This window comes from Diadema antillarum, unplaced genomic scaffold (genome assembly GCF_040938485.1).
Source record: "Diadema antillarum isolate AM-2024a unplaced genomic scaffold, OU_Dant_1.0 seq00000035_RagTag, whole genome shotgun sequence".
In the NCBI taxonomy this organism is placed as follows: Eukaryota; Metazoa; Echinodermata; class Echinoidea; order Diadematoida; family Diadematidae; genus Diadema; species Diadema antillarum.
Genome location: NW_027271149.1, coordinates 886,577 through 907,759, shown reverse-complemented (window position 1 = coordinate 907,759; position 21,183 = coordinate 886,577). Strand labels below are relative to the sequence as shown.

The window sequence follows — 21,183 nt, the reverse complement described above, 5'->3', positions numbered from 1 at the left end:
TTTTGAGAGGGTTTTTCTTTTCCTATTCATGAATGCCATTTGCATTCAGCAAATGATCATGCAAAAAAAAAAATACAAGATCATTCATTACCACACACTTCCATCAGTCCATCAGCACATAGGGCTGACAAGGGGCTTCAACCAATCGACTGGCACCCCACACAGACAAGATGGCAAATCGTCTCTTCATCGCTCGTTGTCTTTCGCCGCGGGGCGCTGCATGTTTAGTTCGTCAGCGCTGGGGTTCAAACCCCCACCTGATGAACAGAACATTCACCCCAGCAGCAGCCCCACAAGGGAGGGCAGTGGAAGGGCCCCTGTGAGCCCCTGAGCGTCACACACGCCACATTGCTCCCTCGACCAACCACCAGGGGGCGCCATCACAGCACCCACAGCTCAACGCATGGCAAGCACAATCAAACAGGCAGACAGTGAGTGTCTGCCAGCAGCAATGCTCACATACATAGAAAGCAGCTTGGCATGTTTTTAAGGCACGCAAAGATTTGGCAATTGGGTCATGTTATCACAACCCCACTCAACCACGATCTGCAAGTGACAGGATTGTTAGTGCACTACATTTGTTTTGTTTCTTTTTTCTTTTTTTTTACATGGGGAGAGGTAATTATCTGTTGATATGACAAGATGACAAATCCAGCCAAACAGAACTTTATAAGGGAACATACAACCATGTTTTATATCGCCCAATTTTTGAAAGGAATGTCATGTGATGGGAAGTGTCAAACACAGCATGTTACCCAATACACATTTCATCGCCGAGTGTGCCACATCTTACTAAAACTTCAGGCTGCAGCACACAACATCGCGCAAATTGGTGCATTTTGCCAAGTATGGGGTCTCTCATACAACATTTCAACAGTGCGCGAGTTCTTATGGTCAACACGATGGACGAGATTGACGGGGGAAAGCTAACACCAACGAGGTTTGAGAAAACCAAATTCAGACATGCAAATGACCCAATACCACTGGCTGATATGCTTCAAACCAGGTTGTACAAATGGAAAGTTAAAAAAAAAATGCATTTTCTAGCCACCCAAGGTCAGAAGTTCAAGTGCATTGCCAAAAAGTCATCTCACACAAGGTCCTTTTAAGACAGAAAAAAAAAGCTAGCAACTTTGCCGAAAAAGTGAAAGATTGTTTCACTGCAATGGTCTTACAGAGCATGCTTATACAGCTTTAAAAATAGCTTTAAACAGAGGAATGGTCTTTATAAACGTTAATTTCTGTTCTTGGGTCTTTATTAAAAGCACCTAGATATCTTGTGCGGAAGCTGTTGCCACGGATTCTCTTCACTTGTTGGAGGAGCGATTTATCAGGGCCATGGTGTCGACGGGAATGATTTTGGCTTCCATGTCGGGGTGCATGTAGGCGTCGTAATTGGCCTCCTCGTCGCTTTCCAGGCCAGCCGCGTCTGGTCCCTGGCCTCCCAGCATGGCGGCCATCTTGGCTCCGGTCAGGCTCGAGATGTCCGGGGCGATGTCTGCCAGCAGGGCTGCCTCATCCTCGTTGTCGTGGTAACGTAGACCAAGGCTGGCAAGGACTTCCTCTTCCTCTTGGTACGAGAGGAGAGTGCGAGATGAACGCACTGTACAAGGGGAGAGAAACCGGGCACTTTATTTCAGGGGAGTCGAATCACAAATGTGGATGCCATGGTAAAAGGTAAAACTTGTTACTTTGGACTGTTGAGAATTTGTGCATGAATTTTTACCATCTTTGGCAGTGTTCAGCATACATGAAAATAGATATCTATCACCTTACAAAGTGCATATTAAGTGTTTTAGCCACTTCAGTTAGGTACAGCAAAGTTCTTTTAACTGATATTCTTGTGAATGAAAACCCAAATAAAAAATTTATATAATATAGAATTGCTATTTGTAGCTAGATACCAAGAAACAAGTTATATCAAGACAGAGTAAGATTTGATATATCATATCGTTACTACAATGGCATTTTGTAAAATTGGGCATTTGTATATATCCCTTTTTAACAAACTTAATCAACAAAATTAATCAACACAACATCCATCTAATTTCATGACATACAATTGTACATTGTACAGAAACTTACAAATATGAACGAGGTGCAAATGAAAGTGATTAAGTTGCTATCGTCTTCTTTTTTTCCAAAAACAAAATTTAAAACAAGTTATTGATGACAAATAAAAACGGCAATGCCTTACTAGAGTATGTGGTGTAGGGATCCTCGTCAGCATTATGGTTGGGGTCGTCGTGGTTACCAGAAGCAGATGCAGATGCGGAGTACTGATCGTCACCAAAGGGACCGAAGAAGGGGTGAGGGATCTCGTTGTTGGGGAAAGCAGGGGCTGAAGAGAAGAGCTTGGGAAGATGTTGTCGGCTACTCAGGAAGGAGTGTGGTGTCCATGATCCAAGGAAGACAGCAAAACATAAAACTAAGACCTGGAAAATAAAGAGAGAAAAGGGCAACATGATTTAAAGCATTTTTCATCTATAAAGATACTGACACTGGGAGAAATACATCCTTAGGTGAAATACATTTCTACAAATGGGACCAATTTTTTTTAAAGTTTAAAAATCTTGGTGTTTTTTTTTCTATGACAAGGCAAAAGTATGGTTCACCACAAAAATCTATGAAACAACATCATCAGTTGAGCCGTAGAAGGTTCTAGATCCATTGGCCTTTTAACCAATGAAAGCTCCTATCTGCTTCTCAATTGACATGATAATTGCAGTCATGTGTTTTACTGGTCTTAAAAAGTAAATCATAAATAAGAGAGATGCAAATCTTTAGGATACTTATTTTTGCATAATAATAGGGCCATGAGGTCTAAAATAATTCATTGGAAGATCTGTTGAATAACTAGATTATGAAATGTTGTGAGAACTGTCTACTAATGTATGTGACTACGGTAATAAAAAAATTGTCAGAATGCATAGATGATTTTGGTCTCATATGTTTTTGCCGAGTGAATCCCCACCTGTGCCTTGTCAAAGCGTCTACAATGTTGATTGCACATTAAATGCCCACAAGGGGGCACTCTTCATCATCTCCAACGGCGCATATTGCACTGTCTCTGTCCGTGGCGTGACTCGCTAGTCGCCTGACATGGGAGGGCGGGGTGCGGGAGCAGATCATAAATATGCAGGCAGGATGGTGGTGACCATGGAGGTGGGGTGAACAAATAATAAAAGATACAGACAGGCATGGAAGGGGAACGCAAAGTAGACGGCAAAACATGGATGGAAAACCATAATAATCGCAATGGTAAATCATACACGACAAATCAAAAACATCAAAGAAATGCAAACAGGAAGTCCTGAGTGAATACAGTGAGGCAGCTGATAGTTAGTGTGCATGAGATTCTTGTGTGCAATGGCCATTGATGAGAGCTAACATGTACACAGGTAGACAACATGACAAAAATGACTTGCCAAAGCAAAAATCACGATGATTTACTTGTCTTAAACTTTCTCGTGGATACGAAGGTTAGTTAAACTCGGTCTACTTCAAAACCCGAATTTGTTTGCAGCCTGGGTCTCTTCTTCTAAAGCAGTCTCCACCAAAAAAAAAAAACTAATTAAGGGCTCAAAGTTGCAGCTGTCAATGGGAAAACATATACTTAGTTAAAGTCCTTTTGTCATTTCCTCTTTCTTTTAGTGGGGAACAATGCCTCAAAGACAGCTGAATGTCACAAAAACACCATGGGTGACCTCATATCTCTCTGTGACCTACAGGATAGGTGTTATGATCACATGACAATTATCACAGGTTTACAAACACGAGCTGAACTCTCTACAGCAAATAGAATCTGGAGGTCAGAAATGGCATGGGAAACTTTCTGCCAGAACTTTCACTAGTTGCTTCATCATCTTGTCATGACATCATCTTGTTATGCAGTAGAGAAAAATATATATAATATATCAACTGGTCTTATCAGGGGCATTTATCACTAAACTACTGTATTCCTAAAACAACAATGCATAAATGCAATAGACAAACATGTACATTAGAGCTTACACAAAGTGCAACAATTGTGTAATGCCTTTATCATTACAGGCAAAATCAGAATCATAACTTCGTTTCATGAGCATGTAATCAATAGGAACTCATTTACACAAAACAAAGAAACAAATTTTCATATTGATTTCTTAAAGCAAAGTAGGCACAAGAATCACAAACTTGTTAGAAACAGTAAACATTAACAGCAGACACTTCAAACAAAAAAAAAGTATTTGGCAACAAGCACTGCTTATCTAGACACACATGGACACTGCAATCACCATATGGAACTTATTTGAACTCACACATACATGCATTTTCATACAACTATTTCTTCACTATTTTAAACATTGGGTACATGAAGTGTAGATTAGCTACCTGTATATATCACACCAATTTTTTTTCCCTATTATCAAATTTTCCCCTTCGATGGCGTGGATAACACTCATTGTCCGGAACAGGAATTAAAGTCTCCGCTTTGATTAATTTTTTTTTAAATCAATATCATAGATATGAATGAATTAGATGCATGAAAATATGTCTTAGTTTGGAGCCATTCATAGGTTAGCAAGCAAATGATTACTTTGGATGGACGGCACATTGATGAGCTTCTAATTGTACTTTCTTGAAAATTAGATTTGTTTATGAGTTTGTTTCTCTTTGCAAATTTTGTGTGATTTTTGTTTTGTTGTCTTTTTTCTTCAAGACACTAACATTTCATGAGTGATTTCTTTAGCTATAGTCCTTCATTGCTTTATAGTAATCACAGGAGAAGATATATGTCGTTAATGTGCTTACAAAATAGCATTTGTGTTTCAGAATGAGAGAAGGTGAAACGTAATATTGTAATTGAAATAAATGATCCTCATCTGTGTTCAGCAGGGTGCTACCCATAGCATATGAAAGGTGTAGCAATATGAGAGGAAAAAAAGGTTCTTGGTAATTAGCAAGGTGACTGATGTTGTGATGGTGAGGATAATGATTACATATCTCTTGAGGAACCAGAGATTATGGCTTGCTGCAATTGAGAGGACACGGATTACAAGACAAAACTCTGCCGGATGGTCTCCAAACTCACCATGAGGCACGTTCCTGTCTGTGTGGAGCTGGCCTTGATAGGCTTGGTGACCTTGTTGACGATGGACTGGAGCTTGGTCAGCTGAGTCAGGAGAGACTGGTTGGTGGTCTCCAGGCTCTCCACTTTCTTCCTCAGCTCCGTATTCTCATGGGTGTAGCTGTCCATCCTGGTAGGGAGAAGGAGGAGGAGGAGCAGGAGGAGCAGGAGGAGTAGGAGGAGGAGGAGGAGCAGAAGGAGGAGCAGGAGGAGGAGGAAGAGGAGGAGGAAGAGGAGGAGGAAGAGGAGGAGGAAGAGGAGGAGGAGGAGGAGGAGGAAGAGGAGGAGGAGGAGGAGCAGGAGCAGGAGGAGCAGGAGGAGGAGGAGGAGCAGAAAGAGGAGGAAGAGGAGGAGAAGAGGAGGAGGAAGAGGAGGAGCAGGAGGAGGAGGAGAGGAGCAGAAAGAGGAGGAAGAGGAGGAGGAGGAGGAGGAGGAGGAGGAGGAAGAGGAGGAGGAAGAGGAGGAGGAAGAGGAAGAGGAGGAGGAGGAGGAAGAGGAAGAGGAGGAAGAGGAGGAAGATTTAGAGGGTGAGAAGAAGATGATTGGGGTGGAAAAGGAAAATTAATAGGCATCATTTAGATGTCATTTCATTAGGCGCCACACTGCTCCTTTACAATTCTTGGTAAACATAGAGTAGATTTTGGGAGCCCTTTGCACATGTTTGCCACATTATGGAGAGCATTAGCATTAATGAGATCAGAATGTTCAGAGCAAAATTTCCACATAGCACTAAAAAACTATAAAAACAGTGGCATATACAAGTATCGTTCACAATTTTAAATATCACTTTGCTGTTAGCATAAGACACTAAGTTGCCATTTGTGTGACTGGTATGGCTTTAGCACTGAAAGTCCAGGAATACATAGCCAGGGTAGGGCATGACTTTAACAGGGCTTGCATCACATCTCTGAATATCGGCACATTATTCTGTAACCTTGACTGATGACTGTCACGCTTCAAACTGCCACGAACAGGAGGTGCCAATGAACAGCACAGCATGCGATGTGTTCTCGAAGGCTACCACCACAAACAGCCACAGGAAATCATCACATGTGCTCGGTTTATCACCAATTGAGACACCCACTGATAGAACAGGGTATGATAGCTGTCAACATGTGACTGTACAGACTTCCAAATTTAGTTCAAGTTTCCACAAATGCCATTGTCACAGGACCCAGACAATGGCCATCAAATGATGTTGGCAGGGAATACACTATGAAGCTTATTGATGAAATGATAAACTTTAGAAGTTATCTTTGTCCATGCCAACACTAACAGACATCAGACTGGAAAGTTAACATCAACTCTCTGCGGTCATACAACTGTACTTTATCAACCAAAGCCCAATGCATAATTTTACTTACAGTACATACATATATACTGTCTACACTGAATAGCATACTATAAAAGTGGAAATTTTTTCGGAGTTGAAATTCTTGCGCATTTCGCGCTACCAGAAACTAGCGCAAAAACGAAAGCATGCGAATATTTTTGCTGCCCATATGTTCCAGTAGTTGATGTCTTGATTCCGTGGAATTAAAAACACGTGAAACTCTTCTTGCCTGGCCGAGCGCGAAAAATTAGTCGTGCAAAAATATCCACTTTTACAGTATTCAAGTCTGTAAGTCTGACATTGCAACAATGAGATGGAATTTACCTCCACACACTTTTTTTAAATTCCCTGAACTGAGTTTAGAAATGCCACACACTTAAAGTCATTAAAACAGAACTTGAATATAATTGTTCTGATTACTTGAATGAAGGTAAAGTCACTAACTGCGCACTGACCCACTTCCCTGCATTCATTTTGACAGCCTTTGAGACAAAACAGTTTGAAATATCTCAAATTTCGATATTGTGACTTGTCTGCAGCATAGCATGCTATAATCAAATCTATCTAATCCACCATGAATTCAACCATCTGAGTACACTATCAACATATTCTGTTCAGGAAAACTATTCTTTTGTGATGGTACTGTGTGGAATGATAGACAATGTCTTGATTTGACCTTAATCATAAAAAAAATGGTGATATTTGCAAAGATGGCAAGTTCTCACTTGGGATTGTATTGAAAGTCTGCCTTGAGATAAACTGAACCATCAGTCAATTAGTCAAAAACTATTAAGAGTGAAAGTAAAGGATGAAAGTCAAAACTGTCTGTATAGGAGGTGAACTCATGCATGAACCACCACTTACATCTGACATGGCCCAGGGGCAAACAAAAACAAAAGCAAAACAAAACCAAATTGTCTTTGCCCAAAGAGCGTGCAGGTGATGATGTGAGGACATATTTGTTCTGCCAAAGCTTACAAGGGCATCAGCTGACGTTAGCCCGGTCTTTCAGCACGCAAAACGTCTGCTCATGTTTATAGGTCCAAGATTGATCACTTCCTAAATGTCATCGTGTACATGAATGTACATGAACTTCCTCCCTCCCCCCTCCCCCGTCATGTTTCAACTCATGAATGAGCTTCATGACCCAACATTTCACAAGAGCAACTGCCAACATGGCCACTGAACAACAAATCTTTTCTCGCTTTCAGTTCTTCTTTCTCACCTTTTTTCCAGTGCCTCCAGATACTCCTTCTTCTTTCTTCTGCTTTCCTGAGCCGAAATCTGTCATCAAATTGTACACAGAAAAAAATAATAAAACAAAACAATCCTGCTATGAAGAGAAGTTGAGAATTATCAAGAGGTCACAAAACTCTTGTTAAAGTGTTCAACTTCCTTAAAAGGACTCAATTGGTCACATGATGGTTTTTGTTTTCTTTCACCAGAAATGGGCACAAAAAAACCCATCCTAATACATCACTGACACTTCGGCATATAAATCGGTCATGTGAGGGTTTTTTTTTTCCTTCAAATTTGCTGTTCCAGTTCTGAAAATTCGGTATGACAGACAGGGGTCGTTTATGCTTTTTACCCTCTTCTACTCAAAGTTTTGATACTTTCAAACTTCAACCATCCCTCATTCCACTGAAACACAGTTCCATAAACACATTACTTTACATTTTGACTCGCTCTGCAAAGAAGATGCCAGTGGTATGAAACATGACTCAATTTTTTTTTTTTTTCAAATGAAATTATGCTCTTTACATACAGTCTGTAAGATCATGCAGTCCACAGTTAATTTTCTTCAAAGAAACACTATCTTGATTGACCATATTTCCTGTTTTCTTCCCGGAATGAAAACTTCCTGAGTTTTACAGTGACACTGAAATGCATCGGGCAATGATACCCATCACATTCTGAAATTGGAGACTGCTTCTATTCCGCTTAAATTTCACACTGGCCTTCAATCGATGGTGTAAAAGGATTTTGTCCAGCATGCATTACTTGGAATGCACATAGTAATACTTCCCTTTCCAATAATAACATGTCACAAAGTGAGCTTAAAAGAGATGATAGATTCACATTTTCAGGTGCACCAATACTCGTGCAGACAAAAATTTCTATACATAAGGCAAACCATTAGCGACTGACTACTTCAGCAGTTTTGATTATAAAAAGTTGTTAAGAAAACTTTTTTTGTGTGTTGTGCTTACTTCACAGACAAGAACTAAAAAAACCCCACAAACAAACACCGTTCTGCGATCTCAGTGATAATTGAACTTACTGAATTTGGCATTCCAATCAGATAGCCCAATTCAATCAATTATTGAAATCAAATTAAAGAAATATCCAGTAAAATTTAACACTATAATAGAGCCATCCAAAAAATCAACATACAGTAAGCATTTTATTCTTGGCAACAAACACCTAAGTATTACTGACATTTAAGAAAATAATAATAAAATACATTGTATATGGTATGTCTGATACTTTCCGTCTGTCTTGAACAATACATAAGTTTCATATGATGTGGCAAATTGTCTCTTGTTTATTTCAGATCACTAAATATTGAAGCAGAAACATACAAAAAAAGGATAACAGTATTATGACTGTTTTGACTTCATATTGCTTGTCCCTTTCTATAATTTACGGAGAAATCCATTGCATACTTTCCCCACCCTGACCCAATATCAACCTGTTGTATCTATAGAACCAGGTGTGCTTAGTATAATTATCTATGGGGGACTACCTACCTTGGCAGCAATAGTGTTCAAGGTAAAATCTGGTGCGAGAGGCCTCCATCTCAATGAAGTACAATATACACCTATGGCAAAAGTGGGACTCTTGCGTTATAGTACTACTGCCCCCCCCCCCCCCCCCCCCCCCCCCCCCAGTACAGTCAAACCTATCTACAACAACCGTCCAAGGGTGATAGGAAAAGTGGCCTTTATAGACAGGTGGCCATTAGAGACACTGTCTTTGACATGTCTCTTCTCTTGGGGGTGGGGGGGGATTTCTTAGTTGCTTTACATATGACAGGTGGCCACTGTAAACAGGTGGTTGCTAAGGCAGGTTTTGCTAAGGCAGGTTTGACTAAGTATAATAAACAACTGAACAGCTTGAGAAAACTGAAAGTGAGTGAGACAATGATAGAAATGACGCAGGTCACATGACATGACATGCCATACACACTGAGCGATGTGTCACTGGCCTCGACCCACCTTGTTCTTGATCTTCCTTCGCACTTTCTTGAGCGACTTCTCCTCCGCCTTGGTGAGGGGAAGCTTGGTGGGGATCGGGTAGCCCTCCTGCTTCAAGGTCCGCTTCTCTTCCTCCGTTAGGATGAGGGGTCCAGACTGCGGCAATTTCTGCAAAGGAGAAAAAAAATTAATAAGAATACCCATCAGACTTTCAAAATCCTCTTGTTTTGTTGTGTTATGTTCTGTTCTGTTCTGTTACATTTGAGGGTTTGTTCTAATGTTTTCATTTTCAATGGCTATAATACCGGTAAATGATTTCCACGTCCACCACCAAAGTCAGGATAAGGTGAATTTGCCAAGCTACTTTATCACCTCGACCAATTAATGCAGGGATCTGGAGAAATCACCTCTCAAAAAACTGAACACTATCTGCGTTTATGGGAAGAGAAAAAAATGAATACAATACCTTTCATACATTTATCATCGAGGGGTTGAACTCTTTCAAATGCTTAATAACCAAGGTAGATAATAAGAAACACATTTTTGCACAAACAAAATGTCATTCATGCGTATGAATTACTTTCACCTGCTAGAAAAATATCCTAACAACCATGCAACACCCCCCCCCCCCAAAATAAAAAAAACAAAACAAAACAAAACAAAACAAAAAACAAGAAATATCCTGGCATGTAATTCCCTTATAACCTTGTAGTCTATAGTGAACCCGACAGTAATGGCTATGATTAATCCCAATAAACAAACATCTGCCCAAAAAAAAAACAACAATAAATCACTGCCACTGTCTAATACAATTACACTCGCATACAGCTAACTTTTCCCGCCCCTGCACCATTGCCGTGCAAATAGCAGAGGATCATTGTCACACAAATGAAGTACATGCCCATACACGGAGCGGGCTCCTCCGAGGCCCCCATCAGTAACAGGAAACGGTTTCTATCAATCCTTATTGAGACATTTCCTCCGCAACCCTTTGATTTGGAGGCAGGCCACACACTAGCGTACGAGCTTCCTGCCAAGCTACGAAATTGATTGCGTGATCTTGGCAGCACAATATCTCTACGAGTCTCAAACATAGCACGTCTGTACCCGTTCCCATGCCTTTTCACGGAGACGACAAAACTAGCTCCCTGAAGGTCTGTGCTCTGACAGATCTTACACTGCACGCCATGGTCAGCCATTTAGCACGGCATTTGGAAATGAAATTAGAAATCTCTACCTTATCAGCTACACGCACAGCTGAAAATGGGCACATCAACCCTTTTACACCTTTAATGCTGGCTAAGTCATATTAGTCCTTACAAAATCTGAAATACTGTCCACAGGTGTTGTGAAATTATGGTGTGTGACTTTTGCAGTACTTAGTGAAACCACTTTTTCGTCTCAAAGTGATCAGACATAGCTTTCACACAACATCATAAAGGTACTGGTTACGAAAAGCATTATACTCAGCTTTATCAGTACTACTTTCTTTTTTAAAGATGGATTCAACACATTAACCACAGACAGTCAAAATGGAAGTAAAAGAATGTCTAAATCTCTAAACAGAGTTTTGCAAGATAAGAATAATCGACTCACTGCCCATGTACACTGCACAAGTGACCTGTGATCTGTGACCAGTAACCCCACGCCAAACTAGTCCTCGCAAAAATCTCACCTGGATGTTCGTGAAGAGTTGTGGACTGACGGTGCGAGTGTGGCAAATGGGTTTCTTGGCGGGCTGGGTGTGCAGCGCGCGGGGAGAGGAAGGTGCGGAGGATCCCGACCGTTGAGGGCTCTCTCCCCCGTCGCTGTCACTCGCTGTGCTCCCTGGCGGTGTCGGGGGCAGCTGGAGTTTGCTATCCAGTCCTGAACAAAGAATATCACAAGATTTCACAATTCATCACTTTTGCAATTCATAGCTTTCACAATTTGTGGCTGTCACAATTCATAGCTTTCACAATATGTGGCTTTCACAACTTGTACATCTGCAGTTATTTTGTTTATCTCTCTACATTGGAGCTTGACAAAAGAATATTCACAGTCATTCAAGTTGACAAATGGCTACACTTGATTGATGGTTTACCTGTGTAGTGACAAAATAAAATGGCAAGACACTTTAACTCATTTGAACAAGAAGTACAAATGTACCAGTGAACATATAGTTCTTGGATGAAAGACAACATTTTGCCATTTTGAAGTTTCTGGATTTTTAAGTGGACTTGACTTACTTACTAATTTCTTAGATAGAGATAGATATTTTTTTTACCATGTTTGCATTAGATTTATGATACTAACATACTTTCAGAAGTGTAAAAATGTACACTAGTTCAGTCTATTCATCAAAACAAAAATGATTGAAAAATCCTCCAATTCTTCATAGAAATATACATAAAATCATACTTTATAAAAATGTACATAAATTAATAAGATGAGGATGAAAATAATAGCACACAATAAACAAATACACAAAAATCTGATGAATATGCCAGATTTTTTTAATGACTTAATTGGTCTTTCGCATGACATTAATCAGAAGAAAGCGAGCAGAGACCTCCTCTCTTTCATACAAATGCAGCTGGGGCAAAGGGCAAATAACACTGCATGTTATTTGAAAGTCACAGCTTGAATGTCACAAACAGGAAGTTCTGACAGAGTCGCCTTTGCCAGTAGTAATTCAGTGACCGACATTCTTCATTTATTAGCAGGTCAGACCTCTTGAAAGTAAATGTCTGGCAAGTTAGACACACAAAAATATAAGAGTACTGCCAGAAAGAAACCAAGCACTACATTTTGATGGTCCGTGGGAGACTGTGGTGGCCTATGGGAGCAGACTTCTGGCATCTTCCTATGTTTGATCTTATGTTTCTCAACAAAGATGACAAGATTCTTGATGTGCTACTTCAGATTGGGGTTTCTCCCTAACATGTAATTCATGCAGCCCTAAAAATGGGAAGGAAGAGAGCCTCTGGGAAGAATTTATAAATCTGAGTGTTCACTTTTTTCATCTCTGACTTTTAATACACGTGATAATTTTTTACAACTAAAACAGAAGATAATGAGATATAACTTCTTGAGCATGAATAAATTTTGAGCTACACTGGCACCAGACTATAAGATACAATACCTCTTCCACATTTAAGTGAGGTCAGTTTTATCAAAGCAGTATCAATTTCTTTCTGACTAATGGATTTACTTCATTACAGTCTTTCCTTTGCGTCATAGGATCACATTCAATGCAGCAAGAAATGCACATTTCTGGGAGACAAACGAGGTGTCAATTGTTTACTAGCACCGATGCGGTTCTGCAAACACTGCATGCATGAACAATTGTGGGCTGCTCTGATGGTTCTTTCCTTTGTTCTCGTTTCCTTTTCGGGGTTTGCTCTACCACTGGTGGCACCCACAGAGCTTCAACGCTCCTTGAGGAACCGTCAGATGGAACAGATTGACAAGGTCTATAACTGCCATACTCTACGTCTCTTACAATTCAGCTGTTGGCCATCTTTATCAATTTATGCCATGAAGAGATCCTGGCTGACATTTCTTTCCAGGTTCACAGATACCATGTAGGCAACAATGCAGAGTCTTTGTGAATGCTTCTTGTGTGGCGGTGCTCATTTGCATACAAAGTAAAGCACTTGCTAAACCACATGAGGGTTCTTCTGTTAAGATATTAGGGACCTTTAGATTTGCGGTGTGGACATTTGGACAACGATCGTGTTGACCATTCTCCTCTCTCCCTGCATCATGTTGAAAAGTAGCTTTAGATTATGTGAGGACGCAAACTGTACAAAGTAAAATGGCACCCCCATATGATTAGTACTGGTACGTCAAGTAACTCTCTGTGTCATAAATTGAGCAGACGCAAAAATGGCACAGAATGCATAGTGCAAACTCAAATGAAGTGAGACTGATTTTGATTTAGGCAATTTTGTGCATGTGCACAGCATGTTTTTTCTTTTTCCTTTGAACTTCTGCATCGCAAAAGTCAAAAGCTCCATTTAAAGGGGGTGTACAGTTCTGGTTGAGGTGCAGATTCAGCTTTTAACGTTTTGCGAGATATTCAGAAACCGCTCTATGAGATGTCAAAAAGCATGCCATTCTAAGGGGTATCAAAAGTTTATTTGATGAAAATTGGTTTTGAAATGGCTGGGATATTCAAAAACAAGGTGAAACAAAAGATCCTAATAAAAGGTGTGGCCTGTCGCGTTTTATTATTATCACTTTTTGGGATATCTCAGCCATTTGAAAACCAATTTTCATCAAATAAACATTGAATCCTTCTTAAAATTACATGCTCTTTCATATTTCATTAGAGCTTTCTCATTATCTCACTTAGGAATGTTATAAACCTGAATCCTCACTTCAACCAGTACTGTACAGTCCCTTTAAGAAGTATTATTGACTGGTGACAACATATGTGGCTGAGATATATTGTTAATTAATAATGGTGATACTTCTCCTGCAATTTCTGCATATAGTAGAAAAAGCTTCCATCATCATACACCACATGCAACCTACAAACAAATTTTGGTGAGAATGTTCAGGGCATTACAAGAAGCAATGCTACCCCTCAGAGCACATTAGAAGCACAAATAAAAGGTGTCTGACCTCTGGCTATTGGATTTCATTTTCATTGTAATAACTACAACTAATGTCGAGTCTTCGCTAGGAACTACTGAAAAGATCAATCTGCTTTCCCTTATCCGTGAATAGGCAGATATTCTGAGAGGTAACAGATTATAGGCAGGGAGCTTTCAGTGTACATGGGCTTTTCTCTGAACACTCCTTTGCATTTGCGACCTTTAATTCTCACCTTCAGCAGTTTGTATTCATGAAGCATCATGTAACACTTTTCGTGTACACATAGAATAACATGGATCAACTCCAATGCACATACTGCAATGGCAAACTGGGTTTCAAAATTCTATAGAGGCTGTGGGCTTCTTTTCTTTTTTCCATCACATCGGAGACTTATTAATGTGGGGGGGGGGGGGGGATATCAGAGCAGAAAGAGACATGCACTATATGGGGGAAAAAAGCAGCTTGTTGTGTCAGAGAAACATTCCTGTTCCATGATCCATAAAATAACAACCTTGTGCTCGGCAAACACACCTTGAAAACACAAATGCATCTACAGGGAAATAAGATCAAATCAGGACTTTTTGTTTTTCAGTAACAGCTACAGCCCCACCATGATACATAGTTTTCAGAATTAGCCATAACGCAGAGGGATTTTCTTCTAGTTCGAACCAAAACTCTAAAATCCCAAAGCCTCTTAGCTAATCGTGATCACATCTCTGCCCTCTTCCTACACTAGGCAAGATCCGTCGCCCTCAGTAAATATGGTCTGCAATGATTTGAATGTGCTTTAATGGGCAAGAAAAGGCAGCTGAAGGTAATAACTTTAAGACTGCTTCCATACACATTGTGACTGTAAAAATTGATCCTAATGCCACTTGCTGACAACCTTGGGAAAGTCTACTGAATAGCTCAAAACAAAAGAAGGATATGATGAAAATTGACAAATTGTGAGGACCTGTCAATCACAGCGGACCTGACAACTCTTTCTGAAAAATAAAATGTCTCTTTGGTGTTTTATCAGAAGGTTACTGTAAAACAGGGAATGTTCACCTGCATTTAATTTCATGAATTTTGCAAAATTAAAATGCAAGCGAAAGTTCGTGTCTACACTATATGCATTGAGTGCCAGTGGCAATTTGCGAAAATCTCATGCCGCAATAAAGGCCGTCGCCTTCAATTCGCGAAAATTTCATGCCGCCAATATATCATGTTTTTACAGTACGGTAGCTCCCTGATTGGTAAGATATTCTTTGCCTACTGAGATGCATACAACATGTAACCATCTCCTTGATATCTCTTAGGATTCTAGCTGATTTTGATTGGTGAATGTTTAGCAGCTCCGTCTGAAGCACTGGTTTCAAGGCTCGTGAAAAAAATCAAGGTATGTTTTAGGTCATGTTTGGCCAGCTGTCTACAGGAACAATAGAATGTTACTCCAAATGAAGAAACACTACACTTCACAAGGTTAAGTCCCTCACTGCAAGATGCATGTATGCTGTGTAAAATGGGATGGCATTGTGATGATGTGATTGTGAGGGGTCAAAGTCCTTTGTATTTACCGCTATCAACAGCCAGCATGGTGGTGACGAGTTCCAACTTGATCTGCTTCGAGCCGTCGTGCTTGTGCTGGAGGGTGGTCGTGGACAGTCCGGGTAGGTTGAAATCTGCAAGGCTGCCGCGGGCCAGCGCCGAGGCATTGGCCGTCGCGGTCAAGATCGGCTGAGAGCCGCTCAGTGTATCCGTGGTCAGTATGTAGCGCGGGGCGGGGCTGCTGTCGCCGTGGTGATCGCCGCCCAGGAGGGGGAGGTGGTGGTCATTCTCAGGGGATACCGGGAGCATCTCGTCTAGCCCGTCAGAGTCGAAGTTGCTGTCCAGATCATCTGCTAGAGAGGAAAATGCAAACCAAAATGCCGGAATTTTAAGTCCCGCTCAGAGAGCTTTGTTCTCTTCCCAAGCTTACATATGTAACATGCCATTCTACAAAGCACACTGCATCTAAGAGACTGTTGCGTTCAAACAGAGAAAAACAATTACCGGGTACTGACCGAACATGGATTACAATCTGCAAACATGGCTTGACTTCCATGAACTCCACTTTTGTTTTTAACCAGGAAATGACATGACTATAGATGCATTAGTGGGAAGTGAGTCGTCCATCGAATGCATGTAATGCTTGTTAATCTGTGACAGCTATCTCCAGGTACAGATAAAGCACATGAACTTGTGATATAAAGGCACGTCACTAATCAGGGTGTCCTTGGCATTGAGTGTTTACATTGCATGCATTACAATGTTGAGTGTTTACATAGCATGCATTACAATGTTGCTAGAACATGCCACTGTTTTGTCATTTTATGATTTCCCTAGATACAGTGTAAGTGTTACTGCTCGTATATAATTTTCAAATCCCATACATTGACAAAACACATAAGAGACATTACATTGACAAAACACATTAAAGAGAACAAGTATTGTGCTGAATTCTTGTCACGTACACATTAAAAAAAAATTTTAAAGTTGATTTGCTTCTCTGGTGGTAATGTGGGAAAAAAAAGATAGTATGGATACAAACTACATCCAAGTAAGATGACCTTTTATCTACAAAGTGTAGCCTTTCTACTGAGCGGAGTGGTGAGAATTTCATCTTCTGTCATCCCTGAATGAGCAGAGGAGAATCCCTGAAGGAGCTGATGTCATGGACTGACGATTTTAGCTCAGTCTTATCATTTGAGCCAAATAGCAACTCGGATGATGACAGGGCAACTTAAGGTCTGTTCACACACACCAAAAGGTAGCAGTTTTTGAGAATTGATTTTTGCATCCCAATGCAAAAACCCTCTTTGTGCCTGTAGACACATGAAAAATCCAGAACTCTAAACGATACACAACGTGATGCGAAAATCTTGCAAAGAAACCATCGATTCTTTCAATTCCATACTGCAACTCCTTGCACTAGGTCCGCACACTTTATAGGAGCCCTGGGTCATGCTCTGGTCATTGTTTGGTCATTGTTCAGTCTGGAGATTCATAATACTTCACTTTGCAGATGACTCAGTTTCTTTCTTTTTTTCTTTTTTTTTTGTGTGTGAACGGTAGCAAATAAAACAAATTTTCACATCGTGGTGCACAAAACGATCACTGCTGTGTGTGAAAGCAGCTATAATGTACAATTTGTAGGTGTAAGAGCCATTGCAGAGCAAACCTACCCTCCTGCTTGATGTCCTTCATGAGGGGAGAGCTCGGCTCGCTGATCATGGAGTAGCTGTGCTCTGTGGTGATCTGGGGCGACGGCGAGGATGGGGCATCCCCGCACACGATCTTGTCGGACAGGAGGGGGTCATCGTCGAACAGGTAGTCGTACTCGTAGTAGCTGGATGAAGACGAGATGCCTTCTAGGTGGTCAGTCATTGGCTGGACATTGGTAATAGATAAGAGAGAATGGAAGACCAAACTTTATTAACTCATATCACAGACGACAACACAATAAGTATATTTTGTAGTAAAGAGTATTAAATTCTGGTAAAAAACATTGTATCCACTGTAGTATGACACAGTACTAGTGAGCAGAAAGGAATGTCATATCATGCGACCATGAGACACAAGGCGCTTTTATCTTGATCCATGGAATGATAGAATCATGATTTTATACATAAATCCACAAATGTTCATCTGAATTCTAAACAAAGAAGGGAGAAAGAAACACTGCAGAATATCCCTATACTGTACATTGTTACATTCTGTAAAATTCTTAAGACTCCAAACACACAGTTTCAGTCTATTTTGGGGCACATTTTTCTCCTTTTACCATGAAGATACACAACAGGGCAGCCAGAAACTTACCATTCTTTTGTTCAGAAAACAAGCATTAACAATGACTGAGAAAACATACAAATTTATCAGAAATCACACAAAATACCAACAGTGGGTGATGCTCTACAGAAGGAAGCAGTCCGGAAAAGGAAACTGCAACATTGTACATTGTGTGCTTTCATAACAAAGAATGCTTGTTCAGCTAGTATAGCTAGGTAGTCCTTTTGAGTCTACAATCCTTGGTGAAGTCAAAATTTGCAAAAAGGGGGGTAAAGGAGAAGGATGAAAGTGGCACCACGCTTGATGAAGACTTTCTTCAGCTGCAGTTTTTGGGGTGTGTACCCCTGATCCTTATCTTAGTAAGATAAGAGAAACAGTCAGAGCTGGAGGGACTGCACGTTTTGCAAACAAGAAGAGTTCTAGTGTCATGCAAATTCAGAGTCAACATTACTTTTGCGGAGTTCATTCAGCCAGTCATACCTGATGAAAGTTCATGGTGAGGACATTGTAGGTACACATTAAAGCTATGACAGTTTAATTCGGGCCTTACACCAACAGTTTCCATTCTACTTTTTTCATCTTCTCCCTGGGACTAGAGAGCTGTGCACTCTAATTCAAAACAGATTGGAAATCCAAGAATATTTTGTATCCAAGTTTGCAACATGTTTTCTATTCATAGACTTCTGAAGAAGATGTCTTTCACATTGCAGTACTTTGGGGAAAGTTGAAAAGGTCTTTGTTCAAGGTCTGCTTTTGTAGAATGGTATTCATCCCAAGGGTTATATCAGTGCTCAGAGATTTTCATGGCATTGAAGTTTGATGACCCGGTAACATAAACCATCGCTTCATCTCCAGAGTTATTATATTCTTCTATATCTAACATAAAATTACTTGTGCTAGAACAGAAGACCTCAATGATATTGTGTCATTCTCTTAACAAAATTAGAGAAAAACTAATTCATCACAAATGGCAAAGGTAAATATTTTGGCTCCTGTTGCGCAACAAGGTGCAGACAAGAAGTTACACATCATCTATCTTCCTGCTTTGTTTGACTTGGCCTCTACCCTCTTCCCCCTCCCCCCTCTTCAACAGCAATGCCCTGGGACAAATATAAGTTAGCCCTATAACTAGTCTTCAATTCGAGCCTAAAACCTGCTGCCATGACATTGATAACCAGAACTGATAGAGTCAATTACTTCAAACTAAAGAGACTGCTTTTGTAAAAGTCAGTCACATGAGTTGCGGCAAGTTTCGGCTCAAATCCAGTTGTTTCCGCCTCAGCAAACAAGAATGAGTGTATAACCCGAGTACTGAAATCCTATGGAGAAAGTCTACCATGGTGACAATTTTTAAGACTTTTTAAAGTCAACTGCCATTGTGGCATAATGTCACAAACAGCCCACAATGCAGAACTCAATCGCATCAGTCATGTCGCGAGCATCTTGCGACAGGATGCGTCTAATTCGGGCCGAGAGATGAACCAGCTGCGTGCCCTCCGTGACATCACAGGAAGCCATCGAAGAGTCGGGTCAGACGTGCCATTGACAACCACAGAGCAAAGCTGCTCTTCTACACTAGTAACAGCCACAACAACTGTCGTGTTGCCAAAAACTATCACTGACACTAAAACGGTGGAAAGTTCAACATTCACACGCTTAACACATGCTAGCTCCCACACATTCTACACAAAAGGCACCAACAACTTAACTCAAAACTGAATTATCACGCATCACCCTTTCTACCTTCGATGACAAGTCATATTTGAAATGTCATAAGGTCAACTAGTTGAGCAAGAAATTACGGCAGCATGTTGCATCAAACAAGGTTCAAGTCTACCAGCCAAATCAGTGAGGCACATAAATGAGGCACTCTTCCACGCTTTGGTGACAATACCAAGATTTTGGCTTGACATTGTCATGACGAATACACACATTTGCCAAGTTATGGTTAAATGATCTCAGAAAGAGAAGCTCCTCATGAATGGCTCATCTGGCATGTTAACTTCTAACCTCTGCACTAGACTGCTAATAATTTACCTTGACCATATTTCTATTCTTCTCTGCAGTGGACTTAAAGTTAATGGTGAAACAAGGCAAAGAAAGCAAAAAAGCAAAAGAACTCCTAGTTTCTGAGCCTAATGATGGCTCCTCTCAAGACAAGATCCATTTGATAATCAGCTGTTCAAATCAGACAGGAATACTATGAATGCCAAATATTTTCACAGCATGAAATTTTCGCAACATGTAGTGTGTAGAAGAACTTTCACATGCATTTTAATTTTGTGAATGATGACTGTCGCAAAATTCACAAAATAAAAATGTGTCTGAACACTTATGGTCTTACAATATTCAGTCATTTTATCCGTCCATACAGACAATATATTATAAGTAATTTTTCAAGAAGTCATACAAAAAGAGAAAACATGCTGGGGCAGTCTAGTGAATCAATCATCGTCATAGCTGACTCCTGAGATTTGTCAATCTAATTTCTTTCAGTTCAATAGTGTTACCAATTGTACAATAATTACAAGGTATCAACACAACAAGTCACAATGTGTACCATTTTTGTCTTGAACCAACAAAAGTTGATGAGTTGTTCTACTGCACTGCAGACAAAGGGGAATTTGTGAGTACCTGGTACCTATTCTTCCTGTAAATGCAGTTATTGTAATGTGAGTTGATATTCAAAGTACTGATAAGAACCAAGAGGCCAGGCTCAACTCAAAACAAGAGGAATAAGAACTTTGAGAGCATTCACGAGCTTGTCTGAATGCAGCTCTCTCAAACTCGGCAAAGACAAATACAAGAACACCAGCCAGCTTTATAGTAAACTATCATCAAGTGCGGGTCGTTTGAGTGGGGAAATAAATCAACATTTATTGCAAATAAATATTGGCCAAATCAAAATCCTTGGAGGGCTCATCACTATCAAGGTGTGAACTGAAGTCAATGGCACACAATCATTTCACCTTGTGCCAAATTTATTTAGACTTCCTTATCAGTTTTTTTTTTAAAGTCATTCAGGTGTGGATCGTGAAGGTTCTCCCAATTAAGATTTTGAATACTTATTCACTTGGCCTCTTTCTTATCTCAAACCCATTCATAACTCTAGATTCTGTCAATCATAATATGTCAGCCATCTGAAA

General features: G+C 40.3%; 1 protein-coding gene across 1 annotated transcript in view; it reads right to left on the bottom strand.

Moving 5' to 3' along the window:
* Positions 1-592: 592 nt before the first annotated feature.
* LOC139725350 (cyclic AMP-responsive element-binding protein 3-like protein 1) overlaps positions 593-21,183 on the bottom strand; it is a 55,707-nt gene continuing 35,116 nt past the window's right edge. The window contains exons 2-9 of the mRNA XM_071636435.1: positions 17,434-17,638; positions 15,787-16,107; positions 11,319-11,509; positions 9,665-9,811; positions 7,669-7,727; positions 5,075-5,240; positions 2,198-2,435; positions 593-1,603 (exon numbers count right to left, since the gene is read on the bottom strand). Coding sequence (XP_071492536.1) covers positions 1,308-1,603; positions 2,198-2,435; positions 5,075-5,240; positions 7,669-7,727; positions 9,665-9,811; positions 11,319-11,509; positions 15,787-16,107; positions 17,434-17,638 — 1,623 coding nt within the window. The 3' untranslated portion in view covers positions 593-1,307. The remainder of the gene's footprint in view (positions 1,604-2,197; positions 2,436-5,074; positions 5,241-7,668; positions 7,728-9,664; positions 9,812-11,318; positions 11,510-15,786; positions 16,108-17,433; positions 17,639-21,183) is intronic.